The sequence below is a fragment of the Saccopteryx bilineata genome, chromosome 9, assembly GCF_036850765.1.
Source record: "Saccopteryx bilineata isolate mSacBil1 chromosome 9, mSacBil1_pri_phased_curated, whole genome shotgun sequence".
Classification (NCBI taxonomy): Eukaryota; Metazoa; Chordata; class Mammalia; order Chiroptera; family Emballonuridae; genus Saccopteryx; species Saccopteryx bilineata.
Genome location: NC_089498.1, coordinates 28,403,759 through 28,422,936, shown reverse-complemented (window position 1 = coordinate 28,422,936; position 19,178 = coordinate 28,403,759). Strand labels below are relative to the sequence as shown.

At 45.2% G+C, this 19,178-nt stretch overlaps 1 protein-coding gene across 2 annotated transcripts in view; it reads right to left on the bottom strand.

Moving 5' to 3' along the window:
- The window catches only part of WWOX (WW domain containing oxidoreductase), a 1,016,165-nt gene that overhangs the window by 274,834 nt on the left and 722,153 nt on the right, over positions 1–19,178 (bottom strand). The window contains exon 9 of one of the 2 annotated variants that reach the window (XM_066242860.1): positions 9,830–9,878. The exons of the other annotated variant lie outside the window; for it this stretch is intronic. Coding sequence (XP_066098957.1) covers positions 9,870–9,878 — 9 coding nt within the window. The 3' untranslated portion in view covers positions 9,830–9,869. Of the gene's footprint in view, positions 1–9,829; positions 9,879–19,178 lie in introns of those variants that run through there. 2 annotated transcript variants of the gene reach the window in all.

The window sequence follows — 19,178 nt, the reverse complement described above, 5'->3', positions numbered from 1 at the left end:
CCCATGCCGGCGTCGTCTGTGCTATGCTGTACCTCATTATTCTTATCTATGCCTCCTCTATTTGACGATAGACTTCTCAAGGTCAAAAATCACATCCTACTTGCCTTCTTATCTGTACCTTTGTCCCCAAAGCAGATGCCCAGTGGTCTTCATAGACCTGACCAGTCCAGCCCAGCAAAATGGTCTGACCATGGAGAGCTGGAGGTTTCCTTTCTGGCTCAAATTACCTGCTTGAGGTACTATTCATTTTCCCTCCATTATTCCTCCATCTTTTGATTTCTTAGTCATGGTAGGTATCCAGTCATTCTTCTGGTCTCAGGGTAGAAGGGGAACTTCCCTGACTACTTCTGTCCCCTCCAGCCCAGGAGGGGAGTATCTCTGTCCCCAGAGTGCACTGACCTGGGCTCCCACGTAACTCACCACACTGCAGCCCTAGACCCATGCCCGTTTCCCACTATTCCTGAGTGTGAGGATAGTTTGCTTATGTCTTCACAGCTGTCTTTCTTCTGAGACTGAGCTCCTGGAGAGCAATAATAAACCTTTAAAAAAAAACAAACAAACAAAAACAAAACAAAACCTATTAAATTCTTTTTCTTTTCCTTTCATTTTGTATTTTTTTCTGAAGAGAGAAATGGGGTGGCAGAGCGACAGACTCCTGCATGTACCTGACCAGGATCCACCCGGCATGCCCACCAGGGGGTGATGCTCTGCCCATCTGGGCCATTGCTCCGTTGTAGCCAGAGCCATTCTAGCACCTGAGGTGGAGGCCATGGAGCCATCCTCAGCACCCAGGCCAACTTTGCTCCAATGGAGCCTTGGCTACAGGAGGGGAAGAGAGAGACAGAGAGAAAGAAGAGGGGGAAGGGAAGCAGATGGGCGCTTCTCTTGTGTTCCCTGGCCGGGAATCAAACCCGGGACTTCTACATGCCGGGCTGACACTCTACCACTGAGCCAAATGGCCAGGGCCAATCTATTAAATTCTTATCTACCACTTGCTAGTCACTGTGCAAAACATTTCATGTGCATTTTATTATGTGATGCCCACATCAATCACAGGAGGTAGATCTTACTATTCCCACTGATTGGATGAGGAAACTGAGGCTGCCAGTCACATGCTCAGATTCACAAGGGTACTAGTTAGTGATAAAGCCTGGGTATGAACCACAAATAATTCATAGCAAAGCCACAGCTACACTAAACTGCGACTCGACATGTCTTTGTCATCTCCGTGTCTAGAAGAGTGGCTGATGTACAAACAGTGAGTACTCAACAAACGTGTGGGTGGAAGCTTCTAACTGACCATGGGAGCTTCCTAGGACTTTTCATTTACTCTTTGTCCTTTAATTTACTCAGTCATTTTTTTCATTCTGCTATTTGTCCTTGATAAATTTAGTCAATAGGACTAACCGTAATTAATACAAAACCCAACTATAATGCCTTCAATCAAGAGAGAAGACTGTGCCCCCCAAAATCCAATACCAATCACCCCTGGGCTATGGCATGATATGATTTTAGGAACCCAGGGTCTTCCCTCTCTACTTACAATGTCCTTCCCCTGCCAGCCATCATGGCCACAGCCCAGACAGCAGGAAGGGAAGGTGGAGCTTAGAGGAGGCAAGAAGCTGTGAGCCTACCCTAATGACATGTCCCAGAAAGCCCCATGGGACTCTGCTGCCATCCCATTGGCCAGAACTTGGCCACATGGTCACAGAGAGCTGAAAGGGAAGTCAGGGCATGGACTTCTTGTTCTGACTCCTCATGCATCCCATGGGAAACTCCGTTACTAAGAAGGAAGGATGAACTAGATATTGGGGGATGAGCAGTTCTTGCGCAATAGCATTTCCTAAATCCCTGCCTTCTGAGGCTTACTGCCTCGCCTGAGGTCAGATTCTGGTCATCTTTGACAGACCCCTAGGAACCTCATTCTTTCATTTTCTTTTCAAAGCTGTCTTCTTAATTACGACTCTCCCAGCGGGGGTGGGGGGTGTGCATGGGCTAGAGGTCCAGGCTGGCCTTTCAGTCTCTCCCGTACACTCCCCAGATGTGGACATGGGGCCTGGCAATGTTACCTTGCCCTCCTTCTCCACCAGGCTCAGGACATATTTTTGGAATATAATGACTCAAGGTATGGCCCTCTCCCTCAGATCCCAGACCACACTCTGATACGACGCCAGAATGTTTTCCCCCTTTCCTTAGCATTGGAAATAGATTTTGAAGCCGGGTTATATAGCAGTTCCTCTTCAAAATCCTTCTTTCTTTTTCCTTAGCAATGTCTTTATAAATCACTGTTATAAAAATAAGGCAAGCAGAAGGAAAAATATGCAGTACCTAGAAACTGAAAATTCAAGTATTTGCTTTTTATGGGACACTTGAGGCTCTTAAAAAAAAGAGAACTGCTAGAAAACTTAAATGCAAAAAACTCACTGTATGATAACATAAAAGCCCAACAGAACTGACTAGTTTATGAAAATAATTTGAATATTTATGCTTCAATTCATGGTCTGAAAATCAACCCCAAACCACGACTTTATTTTTAAATGGATTTTTTGAGAGAGCATTAAATACATTTTGATTATTTTGACACAATGTCTACTTGGATATTCTGTGCAGTGATTTGAAAGCAAAAAGGAATTTCCCTAAAAATCTAATGTAAGTATACGTTAAAGGACATTATATATACAGAGAAGTACATTTATATGCATGCATATATATAAAGTTTAACAAACATTTCAACTGAAAGGGGTACTTTGGCTTGTTGTTATTGTTAGGGGTAAATATTGTAAATTTAACTCAAATGAAGCCTCGGGCTAAAACACATTATAATTCTCTTGACAGGAAAGCTCGGGTTCAAGTTCATATCTTTTTATTTTCTAGGACTGAGGCTGCAGGATCATGTTAACTGTGTTTTACAAACAGCATTAAAGAAACACAGCAATGCGGGTCCATAAAAGTGTTGATGAAAGGAAATCTAACGTGCTCCCATTTTGTGTTTTCTATTATTTCTTTCCCAATAGTCAAAAATAAAGAAACCTGTTTTCAAAATTTCTTAAATTTCATCTATTTAGAAAAAAATATTTACTGTTATTTTAACAGACCCCCAAAACATCAAATATCTATACCAAAAATCAGTATTCACTTTAAAACGGGAGAAAAATAATCAGAACAAGAAAAGTGGTAGAAAAGCGAATGTCCAGAACACTTCCTTGTTAAACTCAGGGGTTTAATAAAACCCAAACATGGAGAATACATTATGTAAATACGTACAGACAAAGGGCTTTTGAAGTCTAGGTGACCACAGGATCCAGGATCTGTGACTCTAATTTTTTGTTTACGCATTCTAGCAAGACTTCATCACACACACACACACACACACACACACACACACCACACACACACACCACACACACCACACACACCACACACACCACACACACATACACACCACACACACACCACACACACACACACACCACATACACACACACACGCACACACACACCACACACACACACACACACCACACACACATACACACACACCACACACACACACCACATACACACCACACACACACACACCACACACACACACACCACATACACACACACACCACACACACCACACACACACACACACCACACACACACACACCACACACACACACCACACACACCACACACACCACACACACACACACACCACACACACACACACACCACACACACCACACACCACACACACACCACACACACCACACACACCACACACACACACACCACACACCACACACACATACACACACACACACACACACACCACACACACACCACATACATGCACACACACACACACACCCTCAGGCTGTTGATTCAGTTTTAAGCACAAACCTCAGCAAACCAAAGCAAAGGAATGGCTAAGAATATGTAAGTGTCTAGGCAAAAGAATAAATTCACTGAACTTGGGAGTTAGAGACAAAAATAAACGCAGTAAGAGAAATTCCTACTTAATCTGTTCCAAGGAAAGACGCTTATTTCAGGGACCACGGGCACATTCCTCCACAGTGCAGCACTGAAATGAAGCTCAGGTCAGACATGAAAGAGACGCTCCGGCCTCACAGAAGGTCAACTAATAAGTGCTTGATTTAGTCTGACCATTAGGCCTTAATTACCTTTCTTTTCATCTATTTGGATTTAAAGGAGAACACACAGCCACAAATAGTATGTCAACACACATGGAGTCCCAGTGACGATATTTACGTTATTTCAGAGATCAAATAACTAATATTCATTTATCAAATATCGACTGAGCACCACCTTGGTTCAGGCTCTGGGCTGCTTCCTGAGCCACTGGGAGGAAAAGACGAGAGTCTCTGCTTCGATGTGCTCATAAGCAGACATGTAAATAGGCACATATGATGGTAGAAATAATAACATTTATTGGTGGTCTATCATGTAGCAAACACATTGCTAAGCCTTGGCATGTACCATCCCAGATAGTTCTTGAAACACCCCACTAAGTATGTCTTACTATAATATTATTATTATTATTTCTGTTTTACACACAAAGGAACCAAAGCTCAGAGGAATTAAATGACTTGCCCAAGGTTACCCAGATAAAGAGTAGTCTGAGAGCCGGGTCTGCTGAAAGCTGGCGCCCTGCTCTGTCCACCAGGCTCAGACTTAGGTGTTTTCTACGTCCTAGTAACAACCAGCCAGGCTCTGACAACCTCGTTCCCAGGGAATAAATTCTCCATGCCCTTCTCAAAACAGGGCTCATTGTGAACAGGAGAAAGCGCAGACTTGGGGAGGTGCTGTGGGGTGGGGGTGGGGGTGCTGCAGGGACCTCCCCTGCCTCACGGGGAGCGAGGTCAAAATCGGCACTCGGCTTTCACACTGCCCAGACCCAGGCGCCTGTCCAGAAACACAGGCCGCTCCCATCAAGTCTTTCAAAAGCAGAGCAACTTCCCACCAGCTTGCTGGCAGGTGGCAGTGGGGAGTGAGGTGAAGAAGCAAGTCCTCGTGAAATGACCTGCGTCCAGAGCATGGAGCAGCTGAGCAGGGGCCACCAGTGGTGACTGACCCTGGAGCCCCCTCTTTGAGACCCATCCACTTCTCCAGGTTTCGGAAGTCACTGGTTTGCCTGATGATTTTGCCGATGCTTTCCAACTTAGCACCCATAATGTCTGTATGTCACATCCTTCCCCGGACACCTTGTGGCCCCTACTCCTTGAGCCCTGTCGTATCCGGGCTGGAATGTACCCTCTCTGCAGGCAGAAGCCGCAGGTGTAATGATCATGCAGCAGCCTCCAGCCTAACACATCACTTATGAATTCCGAAACATCTAGGAATGCAGCCAATCTATTCAAAATATCCACCAGGCTGTATGGCATGAGCACTGCCAATCAGCACAGACACAGTGGTAAGCATCCTCACACTAGAGCCCAGGCTCCCGCCATGCTGGTTGTAACCCCGAAGCTGCTGGATCAGAGGAGGCTTGTTGCAGCGAGTAGTAACCAGTACTGTTGGGCTTTAACGCGTTAACACCTGGTAGTGGTTGAACTGTTGCATGCTGCCTGAATACCAGCACTGTTGAATGAGTGGACCAAGAGACTACCCCAGTAGTCACGGATCATCTGCAAAGAATATATCTGCTTCCTGCAAAATGAGTGACAACAGGTGTCTAAATGCCTCTAACTTCACTGCCTATCAATGACAAACGGTCCCGAAATCATAGACACAAGCTGACAACTTAAGTAACCAAAAGCAATTACATCTGCATTGCATGGGCCATGCTTTATTTTCTTGGGGTTCTGTAATGGGCTCTAAATGTCTATTAAGAACATGTCTCTCCTTACCTGGGCTCTCCTTCCTCTTTAATCAATCACAGAATCCATAATCTATAGTCAGTGCTCCCCTCACTGCTCCCCTCCCCCACCTCCTCTCGGTTCGGGTTCTTCTGTCCAGCCACGCACGTGGTCGGAAATAGTTTCGTATCCGATCTTCATTCTCGAGGTAGGTTAGAGTGTGATCAAATGAAAACCGAATGAATCAAGAAGTGAGCAAATCCTGTGGGGCCAGGGCCAGAGCTGGACACAGGCTGCCTTTCTGCAAACACAACTTTATGGTGGGCCCCAGTGCCGCTCGGGAAGAGGGAGCGGGATCTTCACCTTGGAAGAGAAATAAAATATCATAGAAGCCCTTGAAGGTGGAGAATCCCTTTCGAAAAATCTCTGGCAGAGGACACGGGTGAAAGCCTGGTTCTCATTGAGAAACAGAGCTCTTTACAGTTTGGTGAAGCATGAATAGATTAAAAATGTGCGTCTCCTCCCTGTAATATTATCCCTTCCGTTTTATAGTTATGGCTCCCCAGTGGACACGGGCAGAAATCAACAAGCACAAATGAGTTCCTGGTTAAGAGGCCGGGAACTTACCGCTGGCCACTTTAGAAGTGTTAGGGCACTTCCTAACACCAAGGAAGACACTTTATTGATGTATTTTGCCTGAAAGCACTCCTTCCCAGCAATAATGGAGGAGCATGGGTCTCGCTGTGATGTTACTTTAGAACTCTAAGTTGATAGTCTGAGCAGTTGCGGGGTTGTTTGCCCAGTCCTTGTATGCTGCCACCCAGTGGCAGCTGTAATCAGCCTTGGTCATGTGGCTGATAGGAGGCTTAGCCAATGAGCACGATTTTATAAGACAGAGAAACAATTACAGCCTTGAAAAATAAACATTGAGAGCCCACCGCATGCTCCGCTGTAATCAGAGAGATACCCGTATTGATGCATATGCCTACGGAACAATTAAAATGCATTGCTACAAAGTAGTCTAAGAGAGATGACCCCAAGCCTTATAGGAGTGCTTAACCAGATGACATCATAAAACAAACCTTACAGAATGACCATATGGTAAGCTTATTACAGGGACAAACGGTTATGCACACATATAGAAACCAACTAATACACGTTGGATGAATAATAAGCGTGGAAATTAATGCTTTCTCATCACTGAAAAGGGCTGTGGAATATATTTTACCAGTATCTGCTTTGTCGTCCTCCTAACAACCATGAAAAGACTTCACAGAGAGAAATCTGGGTTGCAGACAGTTTGGGTATTGCACTCAAAGACAATCAGTTAGTATGTGGCAAAGACAAGTTTTAAGTGAGATATTTTGACCTCAAAGCTTGGATTCTTTTCATTATGTCATTACCCTGATTTATCAATACATATTTCTTGAAATCATGACAGCAAGTTCCATTTTTTTAAACAAACTTTCAAAAGCAACTGCCCAAAAAGCAAACTTGAAAAAAATAAAAAAGCACTGCTCATCTTAAAGTGTTATAAAACTAGTCTGACCACATTAGAAAGCTCCTTGCTAAGACACCTGTGAATTCTGAGCCTCAGGTCGAAGCCCTTTCCCAAGGCTTGAGGTCATCCAGCTCACTTCAAAGACCTTGTGGCCATTTTCCTCAGGTGGCCTCGCCTGCCCTTCTTCTAACCAGAGACTTGTCTAGGAGTCACAAATGCTCCCAAACACCTTGCCCCCCCCCCAGTTATAAACACCCCAAATCCTCTCTCTGACATTTCTGAAGCAGATAAAAACTAAGTATTCTGGAAGAATAAAGTACACATGACTGATTTTCTCCAATAGGAGAAAGCAATAGGCTTCTTGAGTGACGGGAGCCTGAAACATTGCCCTTTCTCCAGAGATTTCTAGATAAAAGCTGCTAACACATTGCGAGCTGAAGGATTTCATACAGATGGAGAACTTCCAAAGTTATTTTTGGAAACAGTTGATTTATAAACTAGGTATTAGGAAAAGGAGGTTCAAAAAATAGCAGGATGGATCAAAGACTCATGTAAGAGAAAATGACCACTCTATTTCTGCAATGGTCTGGGCTAGAAATGATGATAATGATGGTGATGGTGATGAAGTTGTTATTTTTGGAGGGTGCATCCAGACTGGACAAAGTAGAAAGAGAGGAAGGAAAACAATGAGAATTGTGACTCCTGGATGTGGGATAATTTTTCTCTCTACAGATTTTAATATTTCTAGCCAAATAAAAGCTTAGTCTTAAGTTCTTGTTGTTAGTACGAGGAAGATGCCCTTATGGAAGATAGGCCATTTGCTTAGTGACGGTGGCTGGTGCAGGCCGGCCACGCTCTGGCTCCAGATGTTCCTCATCAGCGCCACGGCTTGGGTCAAATCTGGGAGCCTCAGCTTTCACTCTTCCGCTTTTATTAATAGGAAGACTGGAATCCATTACCTGGAAAGAGCCTTTCCAAATAAAAAAAAAAAATCTAAATACATGCAGAACACAGGGCTGAGAGGAGTGTCTTGGCCTTGGGTCACATTGGATAGTCTTAACAATGTACTTAAGATGGAGACTGACCGCACCCACATGGTCTTAGGACGAGGACTGGCTGTTCCGGAAAGACCAACAATATGGCAGGATGAGGACTTTGTGTCACCTGGTATCAGTTGATCTAAAAGCTGAAATTAACTACATGAGCAATCAATCGATCCATCGTCAGGAAATCAATCACAAAGCCCCAGTCAAAGCTTTGAGCACTGGAGCTCAGGCAGGCGTCCTTGGCTGCGTTTGTAACTTGCATCCTTTCCCTCTAATGAACTATATCCATGAATGCAACAGCCTGCGGTGCGTTCTGTGAGTCCTTCTAGCACATTATCAAACCTGAGGGTGGTGTTGGGAACCACCTCCCCAAACTTGCAGTTGCTGTCAGAAGTTCAGGGCGCTTTTCGGGGGATCGAGTCTTCCAACTTGCAGTTGTCCCCAAAGTCTGCGTGGCACCCCACTGAAATTAGAGCCACGAACCCTGCTTCCTGGAGTGCTTGGCTACAGGTAGCAAGAGCTGGCAGGAAGTCCTCGCCTCTCCCCACTGTCATGACCTGCGGACATCCGGCATCCATATAACCTCTCCTCGCTCCAGTTTTGTCAGTAAAATGAGGATTTGAGTAAGCTGTTCAGTCTAAATGACAAAGTCATTATGAGACTTAATTAAGGTAATGACGGAAAGCTCTTGGAAAAAAAGCTACCTTTTTTTTTTTTTTTCTTTCCATGATTAAGAACTACTGTTACTATTATTTTGGGAGTTTAAATGCCTCAGAGTTATACTGACTCTCCCCCATTTTATTGTATTTCTCATGGCCGGCAAACTCATCTTGTCTCACCCGGCAGGTGCTGAAATTATGTCAGCTAGAACTTTCATTAGCAAACGGTTTCAGTCACCAAGAAGTAACGGCGAAACAAACGCGGCATCTTGACGTCGCCGTATCTGGGCTGGCGCAGCGCGGTGTCGGGGCTAATGTCTTTTCAAACAGCTCTGTTTTGCCTGCAGACTTGAATACCCTCATTATAGTGTTTGAAAAAAAAGTTCCCTTATGTTTTTTTAAAGAGCGCCATTCTTCAAAAAGATGTCAAGAAGCTCTCTCCCCCCCCCCTCTCCCACTTGCTACAAGGTGTAATGTAGAGATAAGCACAAAATCTGGTTGGAAATGTGACCTATATTGGACTGGCAAGGCTTAATATCAAGCAAGCAGCTAGTCTGGGAGCCGGTTCCGTCCTACCTCGCTGCTGATATTGGGAGAAAAGCAGCGCGTATTACTTATGGGCAGGGAGAGCAGTCTGGAAGTCAGTAACGGTTTTAAAAAACTGGAGTCGCTTGCTCGTCGGGTTTGTCAGAGTTTTGAACAAGTCCCTGGACTTCCTCGCGACAGCCGAAGCCAGGTCTTCTGGAAAACATTTTATTTTCCTGCTCAGCGTAATAAGAAGAGAAAAGTCGCGTTTTGCAGATGAAATGGTGCTGATGATAAAAAAAGTAGGTCACACTTTTTCCTGTCTCTGTCACTCTTTACTTTCTCTGAAAGACAAAGGAAAGTTTCGAAGATGTGAATCAAGTCAGGTCAAGCCTCTGACCTGGGTGTCCTTTGCGCTCCCAGTAAAATTAGGAGCATTTCAATCTGGGCTGACATTTAACGAGGGCAGGGGGCGGTAACCCTGAGGGCTGGGGTAGGGGTGTGGATAGCAGATCACCCAGGCTCCTGGGAAAAGGAAGAACTGTAGGTTCAAAAGAACTGTTGGCACATAGGAGCTTAGGACATGGGGCAGCAAGGCCGGAGAGAGGCACGAGGAAGAAATGTCACACTCGCAACCCTGGGAGATGATATTATTGTGGACATTTATTTACTCTTCACTCCAGGGAGAGATTGTACTCCAGGGAAGTGATGAGGTCACTTCTGTGGGCCAATGAAATAGGGCTGCAATGACAGGTGTCACTTCCAGGAAGAAGCTGTAAGATCTTGTCTTGTCTCTTTCACCCATGACATGAATCCTGGAGGGAGGCTGTGCCGTCGGCCTGGATCCGGGGTAGAGAAAAAGAGGGGAGGAGCCAGCTCCCGATGGGTCCATACTGTGCACAAGGACTCACGCTTTGCTATGTAAGCTGTGCAGAGTGTGGGCTGCTTGTCATTGCGGCGCACCTGGTCTCTCCTGACTGACACGGCACCCCTCAGCTCCTCCTTTCCAAAAGTGTGAAAAGGATGAAAACAGTAGTAAACCAATGAGTCGGTGGTTCTGTCTTTCTAAATCATTGTTTTAGCCTAGGAGTGGGCATTGTCGTAACCAGAATCAACTCTGCAGGCTGGATTGCACGCACATTGGCACATCCTACCTCCCCCAGGTCCCCAGATTTAAAAAAAAAAGCCCCCTCAGAGTAATAATGGTTGTCAGGGGACAGTGACGGCTTTTAAAGAGGACCTCCCAGGGCTGACCTTATGGCACACAGTGGAGCAAAATGCATAAAAACAAAAGTGTTGGAATCAACAGCCTGGAGACAAATTCTAGATTCTACTATTTGCTCTGGGTCAGTTGCCTGAGCTTTTGTTTACTCATCTGTAAAAGCGGGCTAGTAGGGGTGCCTCGGTCCCACAGAATGGACGAGGGGATGAAGGAAACTGAGGCACACGAGGGAACAAGCCATACTGTAATTACTCAGTGCATGGCGGTCCTCGTGGCTCTTGTTCCTGTTGTGAGTCGCACCGCTGTTCATACTTCTGTGCCACGAACTGCTCCACCGTGGAGTTTCCAGTAGGACCTCAGGTAACTTGTGAATTTGAGTTGGGAATAATACACAAGGACAGCCCCTTGGCTGCTACTGCTATGACTGGATTCGTTCCACTTTCACCGAAGTGCCTTCGCGACTGTGTGCCCGCCATGGGCTAACAACCATTCTGCTGCCCTGGGTCCAATCACAAAGCTACACCTTTTCACCCCATGTAATAGCCTAAACTGCCTCTCTGTACTCCTAGAGCAGAACATTCTGGAAAGGGACCATAGAAGTCGTATTTGGAAGCAGTAATAGGACCAGAGAAATTGAAGAGAGAAGCCAATTTAGGATCTGTGACATAGAGCTTAGACAAGCGACTTGTCACTTTTCAGCATTGACTTCTTAATCTCTAAAGTGGGGATAGTGAGAGGAAACTCCTATAGGGCCTAAGGATAGGATATGATTACATATGTAGTGCTTTCAGGATGGAGCTGATCCCATAGAACCATATCAACATTGTTGTTATTATCATTAGTAATAAAATTAATAATCCTAATACTGCCAGAAATAGCCAAAATAGTAGCAAGCATACTGCAGCCCACCCCTGGAAGGAAAGAATGAGTCTTCATAAAAGCCAGCCTGTACTTGAAGAGGCCTCTGAACACATTTGTGACAGAGACGAGGATATGGACCCTGCAACAGGAAATGACCAAGCCCAATCCCATCCCTGCTCGACAGTGACAATCCTGGCATCTGCATAAGAAGAAGCCAGAAAAGAGAGAGGTTCTGTAGGCACATATAGAAAAAGGGATCTTTACAAAAGACTAATAGGATATGTGTATAAGATACTCCTTGGGTTTTTAGTATTTCTTGCTCCACGTGTATTGCTTGCTAAATTGTAGGGCTATCATTGTCATTGCACAATATGGCTTTTCTTAATTAAGAAATGGTGGCAATGCTGAGGAAATAAAACCAAGGGTTGAAAAGAGGGAAATTCGGTCATCACCAACTGGCCCCTAGATCAAGCTCTACCTGATCTCCGTGTCACATCTGTTTCCCAGTTAGTTAAGCCTGTTTGGGTGAACGTGGAAGAACGTGATCTTCCACATTCGATAGAAAGCATCCAACTCTACACAGTGGAAAACAGAGTTATTTTCTTGACTCTGAGTTGTTACAATTGGACAAACTTACCCAGGATCCCTCAGAGATTTAGTGCTGAGTCTATCCCAGACATGACTACTTCGATTCTTTTCAAATGTGTGAATGTTATGACTTCCTTGGCCTCTCTGTTAATAAACAGAGTGATCATTCATTCCTACTTGTCTGGGACAATCCTAATTTTTGTCCATTGTCCTGGAGCAACTGTTTTTAGTGTCTCCTCTCACTTAAGAAAAAAAAAATCTCCAAGACTGATTAAACCATAAATTACAAAAGGTTACCCTATTCATAATTCTCCTTTACAAAGTTTTTTTTTTCTCCCTTAAAAGTAGAATCCCACACCCCTTCCCTAAATTCTTTTTAGCGATAATTGTGGCTAATTATACTCAGCAAATAATCTTGGCTTGCCAGTCTTCCCATGTTTGACTTTCGGGGGATTAATCACAGCTTTCTGCTGCCGAACAAGGTTCTTGAGAGCATGGTATTATTGTTTTATCTAAAGGAAGCCCCTCTGAAATGGGGCCTCCATCCATCATACCTCCCGTGGTAGAAAGAACTGATTAAAACTTCCTGGCCTGCAAACTTGTTTGTTAACATGTCGCTTCCTCCCTGTCATCAGCATAAGGTCTTCCTCGTGCACGGATTCTGCTAAGGGCATTGTTTGATCAAGATGGGACGGTTATCCGTGCTGAGGACACTGTGCTGGGAATCCGACCACTCTGTAAACACAATGATAACATCGTGTCTGCACACAGGGAGAAGACAACACTCCCGAATTCCCTTTTCCTCATTAGAGCCCGAAACAATAGGTGGGAAGTACGAGGCCCTGCTATCATTACCTATTGGCCTTCATTTCTGGGCATTGATTGAGCTTAGGGTGTTGCGTGTGTGTGTGAAGAAAGAGCAAATTAAAATTCAGACTTCTTCCATTTTTCTTTCTGGAGTGTTTGTCTTATTAGAAAGCGGGGGTGACAGAGATTAAAAAGCGTAAGTGGAAGATTTGAGGGTTATATACAATTGTGAACCATACCAAGTTCTGTTTTAAAATTATTCCACTAAGCACATGTTTGATCAAGGCAGACAATAGGATGTGAGCTTATGAGGAAATTTTTTTTTAAAGCTTCATTTTGGCCAGGTTGAGACATAGACTAGCACTTTCCCCAAATGATGGGTGAACGGTTTTATCTTCAGAGCCGACAAATGCTACATCATCTGTTACTGCTCAAAGGAACTGGCAGCGGCATGGTGTGATTATTTATTCTTTAGAAACTGAAATGCCCAGTACCCTGATGACATTTGGTACAAGGATCCACAGGGTGGCATTTTCTCAGGGCGCTCTGAGTAGGACTTGTTGGCTAGCATCATTGGGGGGACCAAATCATCACAGGCAATCAGCCACAGTTAAGTCAATTTACACTGATGATTGCCCCGTTGAGTAACAATTAAGATATTTAGATGGAAAACTCTCCCAGGCTCTCACAAAGGGGGTCTTCTGAATTGCAGATATACAACATTTAGTCCTTATGGTTTCAACCAGCCGAGATCAAGTCCAGGTGACTGAATTCTATGCTGAATGTCTGGAACTGTCCTGTAAAAGGAACCCACTCAAACGTACAAGCCAAATGAGTTGGGGCTCGGTGTGGAGTGTTCAAGGTGATGAAGGAGTGGTGAGGGGCATGAAGACACCTGGAGGGCGGAATTTTACTTGCCGCATGAGCCCAAGCTGCCACTCAATCGCCATTGGACATGTGTGCTGTAATAAGTATCAGAACACCTCGTGCATTCTTTAATTGGTGAATGTATTTATGGGGAAAGTTTTATAAAGTTTCAGTTATCTCTCTGCGCTACCACCTTTCATTGCCTGGTGGACCCAACCAATCTCCTAGCCTGTGGCTCCTGGCCTTCTCAGTTGTGGAGGTCTCCATCCTTATTTTTAGCCACCACCCTCTCAGAGCAGCAAACCGGAATCTGTCGCCACCCAGGTCTTCTCCACGTTGGAAATCTCAAGCCCCAACCTCTCCCGCTCCTGCTGTCCCACACGTGGCCCCTGGCACCCAGCCCCGTCCAGATCTCACCTCCCTGATCGGTCTGGTTAGCTGCATTTGTCAACACACTGGTCACCAGTCTCTCCCTCTTCTGCTGCCCCCTGTCCCTCGGTCTTCAAAGTGCCAGCCTCTGACACATCAGTGACGTGCCCTCTTCCCCCCCCTGCAGCTGCCAAAGCCAGACAGCCCTTGTGATAACACTGCTTTTACATGCAAAGACTTCACTGCCCAGCCCCCATTATTGTGTCCACGTTGCAGAAGGCAGCGACGTGTGGGCCTTCGGAAAAGCCTCCTCTAAAGGGAGAGGGCGCACACCTCTTTTCTTTCCTTCCCCTTGCCCGTCCCCTGAAATGGCTGGTGCTCGGGCAGCCTTCTTGACCCATAAAAGAGCGCTAAGGACGGAGCAGCAGTGAGTGTCCCTGATAAACACAAAGCCATCAGGCAGCTCTGGATAGCCTCCGGACACTTATTAGAAGAGAATAATACAAATTCCTATATCTCATTTAATTTAGTTGGCTTTTTCCCCTCTGTGCTAAAGACATGAGTAAACAAGACGGATGAGGTCTCTGCTCCCTTGGGGCAACAAAAACAATGAATGAGCAATGAATGGATGGATAATATAAGATAGTGGTAAGTACTAGGCAGAAGAATAAAATGTAGGAGAAAATGTGGGTGGTTAACTTAGGGTGGCCAGGGAGGCCCCCTGTGCGGAGGTAACATACCCCCAGCAGAATGGCGGGTTCATACTTCACTTTCGGATTCGATTGGCAAGCCTCAATCTCTCATACGTCTCAGACTAACCTGCAGCATCTGTGAAGTTTTGGCTATAATTTCTTCTCAAGAATAGCAGTACGATCACGTGTGTTAGTTACAGTCTCGCTGGTTGCTGTGATGCATTAAACAACTGAGTGCGTATATAAAGTCCAGAATTAATATTCTTGATCAGTGGGTGTCTCTGCTCTGCACAGTGACACAGGGCCCTGGCTCTTTCCATCCCGTGACTCTACCATCTTTAACATGCAGCTTCCAAACTGGCAAAGTAAGGTGACTGATGCCTTATTTATCTCCCATGGACCATTGTACATGACAGTTGTTCCTGTCAGACCCAGAAGAGGCCAACATCACCCCTACCAGTATTCCATAGACTAGGGCTCAGTCACGTGGCCACACCGAACACCAGAGAGGCTGGGAAATGTAGTCTCACTGTGTGTCAGGAAGTGAGGGAAATGGTGTGGTGATGTGCCCAGGGCCTCTGCCTGCAGGAAGCAACAAGCACACCTGTCAGGGGAGTAGTCACAGCCCTCTCCCTCCAAGTTCAGGGTCTCAGACACCCTTACAATGCCTCAGCTACAAAAATTACATCACAGTCAAAAATCCATTCTGGTAGGACAGAACATGGAGTGCTGGATGTGGGAGAAAGCTAGGGCTGAAATCCCATGGGTTAATTCACTCAAGAAAAAGTAAAATCAGACCTGTTGTGCTCTCAGACAGCCCACAGCTAGAAGATGAACCATCCTGCTGGGATGCCCAGTTCTTCGCGGAGCCGTCAGAATGGACCGCTCGACCTTCTGAGGTTTCTCGTTGCTCTGATCTCTTGTTAATGGATAGCGTTTTCCAAGACGATGGCGGTTTAAAAACCCAGCATCTACCCAAGGATGATACGTCTGACCTCTTAAGGGAGAGCCTTGTGCCCCTTACCGTCTCAGCCTCCCTAATTGGCAAATTACATAACTTGACTAGAAGTTGGTTTTAGGGAATCAATTTTACCATTGCCTAATCGCGAGTAAAGACCATAAAGTTTTATGAGAGCTGAAGGGACTTACAGAGGGGAACTTAAATGAAAATTAAAAAGGACATAAATAAAATGATAAGAAATAAAACCCCACAAGGTGTTTTTCCCTGGACTGCCATGCTAAATTACAGCGCCGGAGTGTAACCCTGCTGGCTGTGTCTCCCGCACGGCACCAGGGAAGAGAGGAGGGATGGGCGCTTCGTGATCAGCAGCAACACAACTGGGGGAGTTCCATGAAGTGGCTTCAGGACAAAGTACAGAAGAAAGCCCCTCAGTCCGTCACCACCCAGTAATTCTGTAACCCTGAGCAAGTTCTCCAAGCCTTGAACTTGTCATCTATCTGCACAGTGCAGAAAAATCACAGTAAAACCTCTGAGTTTTGCCTGACCAGGTGGTGGCGCAGTAGATAGAGCATCAGACTGCGATGCAGAAAACCCAGGTTCGAGACCCCAAGGTTGCCAGCTTAAGCATAGGCTCATCTGGTTTGAGCAAAGCTCACCAGCTTGGACCCAAGGTCTCTGGCTCCAGCAAGGGGTTACTTGGTCTGCTTAAGGCCCATGGTCAAGGCACATATGAGAAAGCAATCAATGAACAACTAAGGTGTCCCAACAAAAAACTGATAATTGATGCTTCTCATCTCTCTCCGTTCCTGTCTGTCTGTCCCTGTCTATCCCTCTCTCTGACTCTCTGTCTCTGTAAAAAAAACAACAAAACAAAACAAAAAAAACTCTGAGTTTTTACACAGTAAAAAATCTGAGTAAAAACTATTCAGTGTTGTTGCAAGGATTCAGTGAAACAGTGCACATAAAATCCCTAGCACAGTGTCCGGGGCTCACGGGAGTCTTCAATTAACATCACCATTGTCACCATTGTTAACCGTAGAAAAGGCTTAAAAAGCAACATGGGGTTCTGTTCAGCATGGAGAAATAAGAGCTTCACATTAATGCTCTGCTGACTGCCAGCAGTCAGTGATGGTATCATCTTCCCTTTGCAGATGAGGAAACTGAGGCTCAGAGACAGTGGGAAAGTTGCCCACAATAACATCGCTAATAAAGGCCACCATTGGATTCAGTAGCCAGATTGTTTTGGCTCTAGAAAGCAGCACAACGGACTACAATGTCCAGTGTTCTCCAGTGTCCACAGACCCATCTGGGCTGCTTGTTCATAGTTTGGATTTCCAGCCCCCTCCTGTGTACCGAGTCAGAACCCCTGTATGTGGGGCCGATTACCTGCATGTCTAACAAGCGCCATCCCTGTGATTCCTGCACACCGAGCTCCGGAGAACAGTTGCTTCTGCTGTGCTTCTTACAACCCTGCAGTTGGGGAGAGAGGCTCCTCGGATGTAGATTTTGTTAACTTGCCCAAAGATGTGCCCATTTCTCTCTTAGTACCTCCTCCTACTTCTCTATCTTTCAACCATGGTCATTTCTGGCACTTTTGTGTCTATACACTAGGCAGGGATCAACAGAGCAAGGCCATGGGGGGGTAGAGAAGATTACTTCTCCATGCCTGATAGAATGGCGTGAGGATAAGTCCTACAAACATGTGATTTATTGTAAAGGTCAGCCATGCAGTGACATGGGGACATGCTCCCATAGGTGATTAAGGTAGTTCTGAGAGGTAAAGTGTTTTGAATGAAAATCATCGACGCTGCTCTGAAAATGAAAGACTGCTCACAGGAATTTTGCTCAGTTCCAGTGTGGAGGGACAAGGTTCTGCTGCAGTAAGGAATGGCCCTCACATCTCAGAGACTCAACACAGCAAAAGCTTAACTGTTGCTCATAATACAAGCCCACAAGAGGCTGGCAGGGAGCTGTGTTCATCTCAGTCACATGGGGGCCCTGGATGAGGAAGGATCCATCTCACCATGCGTGTCCATGATCATATTGTCAGAGAAAATGAATCACCATGCTCTGGCTTTTAAATCTCCTTCTTGAGGTGACACTTCTGTTCATATATTTTTGGCCAAAGCAAGCTACCTACCTATGACTGACCTCAAAGGGGTGAAGAAATATCATGGTGGAAAGAAACAAGAGGGAAGTTTGAAACAAAACCAAGGACTACTGTACTCCTTTAAACACAAACAAACCAATCAGTCAACCAATAAACAAACAAACAAAAAGATTAACAGACATGATTAATATCTGGATTTCTTAGGCAAGTAAGTCAAATATAACTGTAATCTGTCAAAGTGGATCCTAATACAAAAGATAGGTAGAATTTCATTCCTGTAGTACTAGGGAGGGAGGGTGAAACATCAGAAAGAAAGAAATTAGCTTGATATCTTATTTTGTCAAATGAATGCCTTGAAAATGTGCATGCGACGCACCGTTTGACCAGCAGCACTTGTCACTAATACTAGACAGTCACGGGCCGTAGATGTGTCCGGCAGCTCCTCACACTCCTGAGTGCCTGGCTCTCAGACGTGGACAAAGCTGATGCATGGAGCAACCCACAGGCCTCATTTAAAATAGTCTGCATATGACCAATGAATGCATAAATAAGTGGAACAACAAACATGTTTCTCTCTCTCTCTCTCTCTTCTTCTCACTCTAAAATCTATCTATCAATTAATAATAAAATAGGTTGCATCTGTTTTTGTTTGGAGAATGAACTGTGTGGTCCTGGTAAAAAAAAAAATGTAGTGGAGAGGCCCTGGCTGGGTGGCTCAGTTGGTTGGGTCATCATCCCAATATGCTAAGGCTGTGGGTTCAATCCCCAGTCAGGGCACATACAAGTTTCAATCAATGAATGCATGATTAAGTAGAACAACAAGTTGATGCCTCTCTCTCTCTTTCCCCCTCTCTCTCTAAAAATCAATAAATTAAAATCAATAAAATAGAAAAGAAATATACTGGAGGGATGGGCACAGAGGCTGATGAATGTTGAGATCACATCCTCTCAGAAAATGGAACTTGTGCTCAGATGTCTCAGAGGGGACTGCCGCCCAAGAGGAGTAACATTTCCAGAAAGTCTAGGCACCAAAGGGTGGATTTCACTCAGAGGCAAAGAGACGATCGATGAGGGTTAAAACCAGCCCGAAGGCACTCTGGACTTGTGGGAGACCAACTGTACCTTTCAGGACATGAAATATGGCTCCTGTTTGACACTTGTGTAATA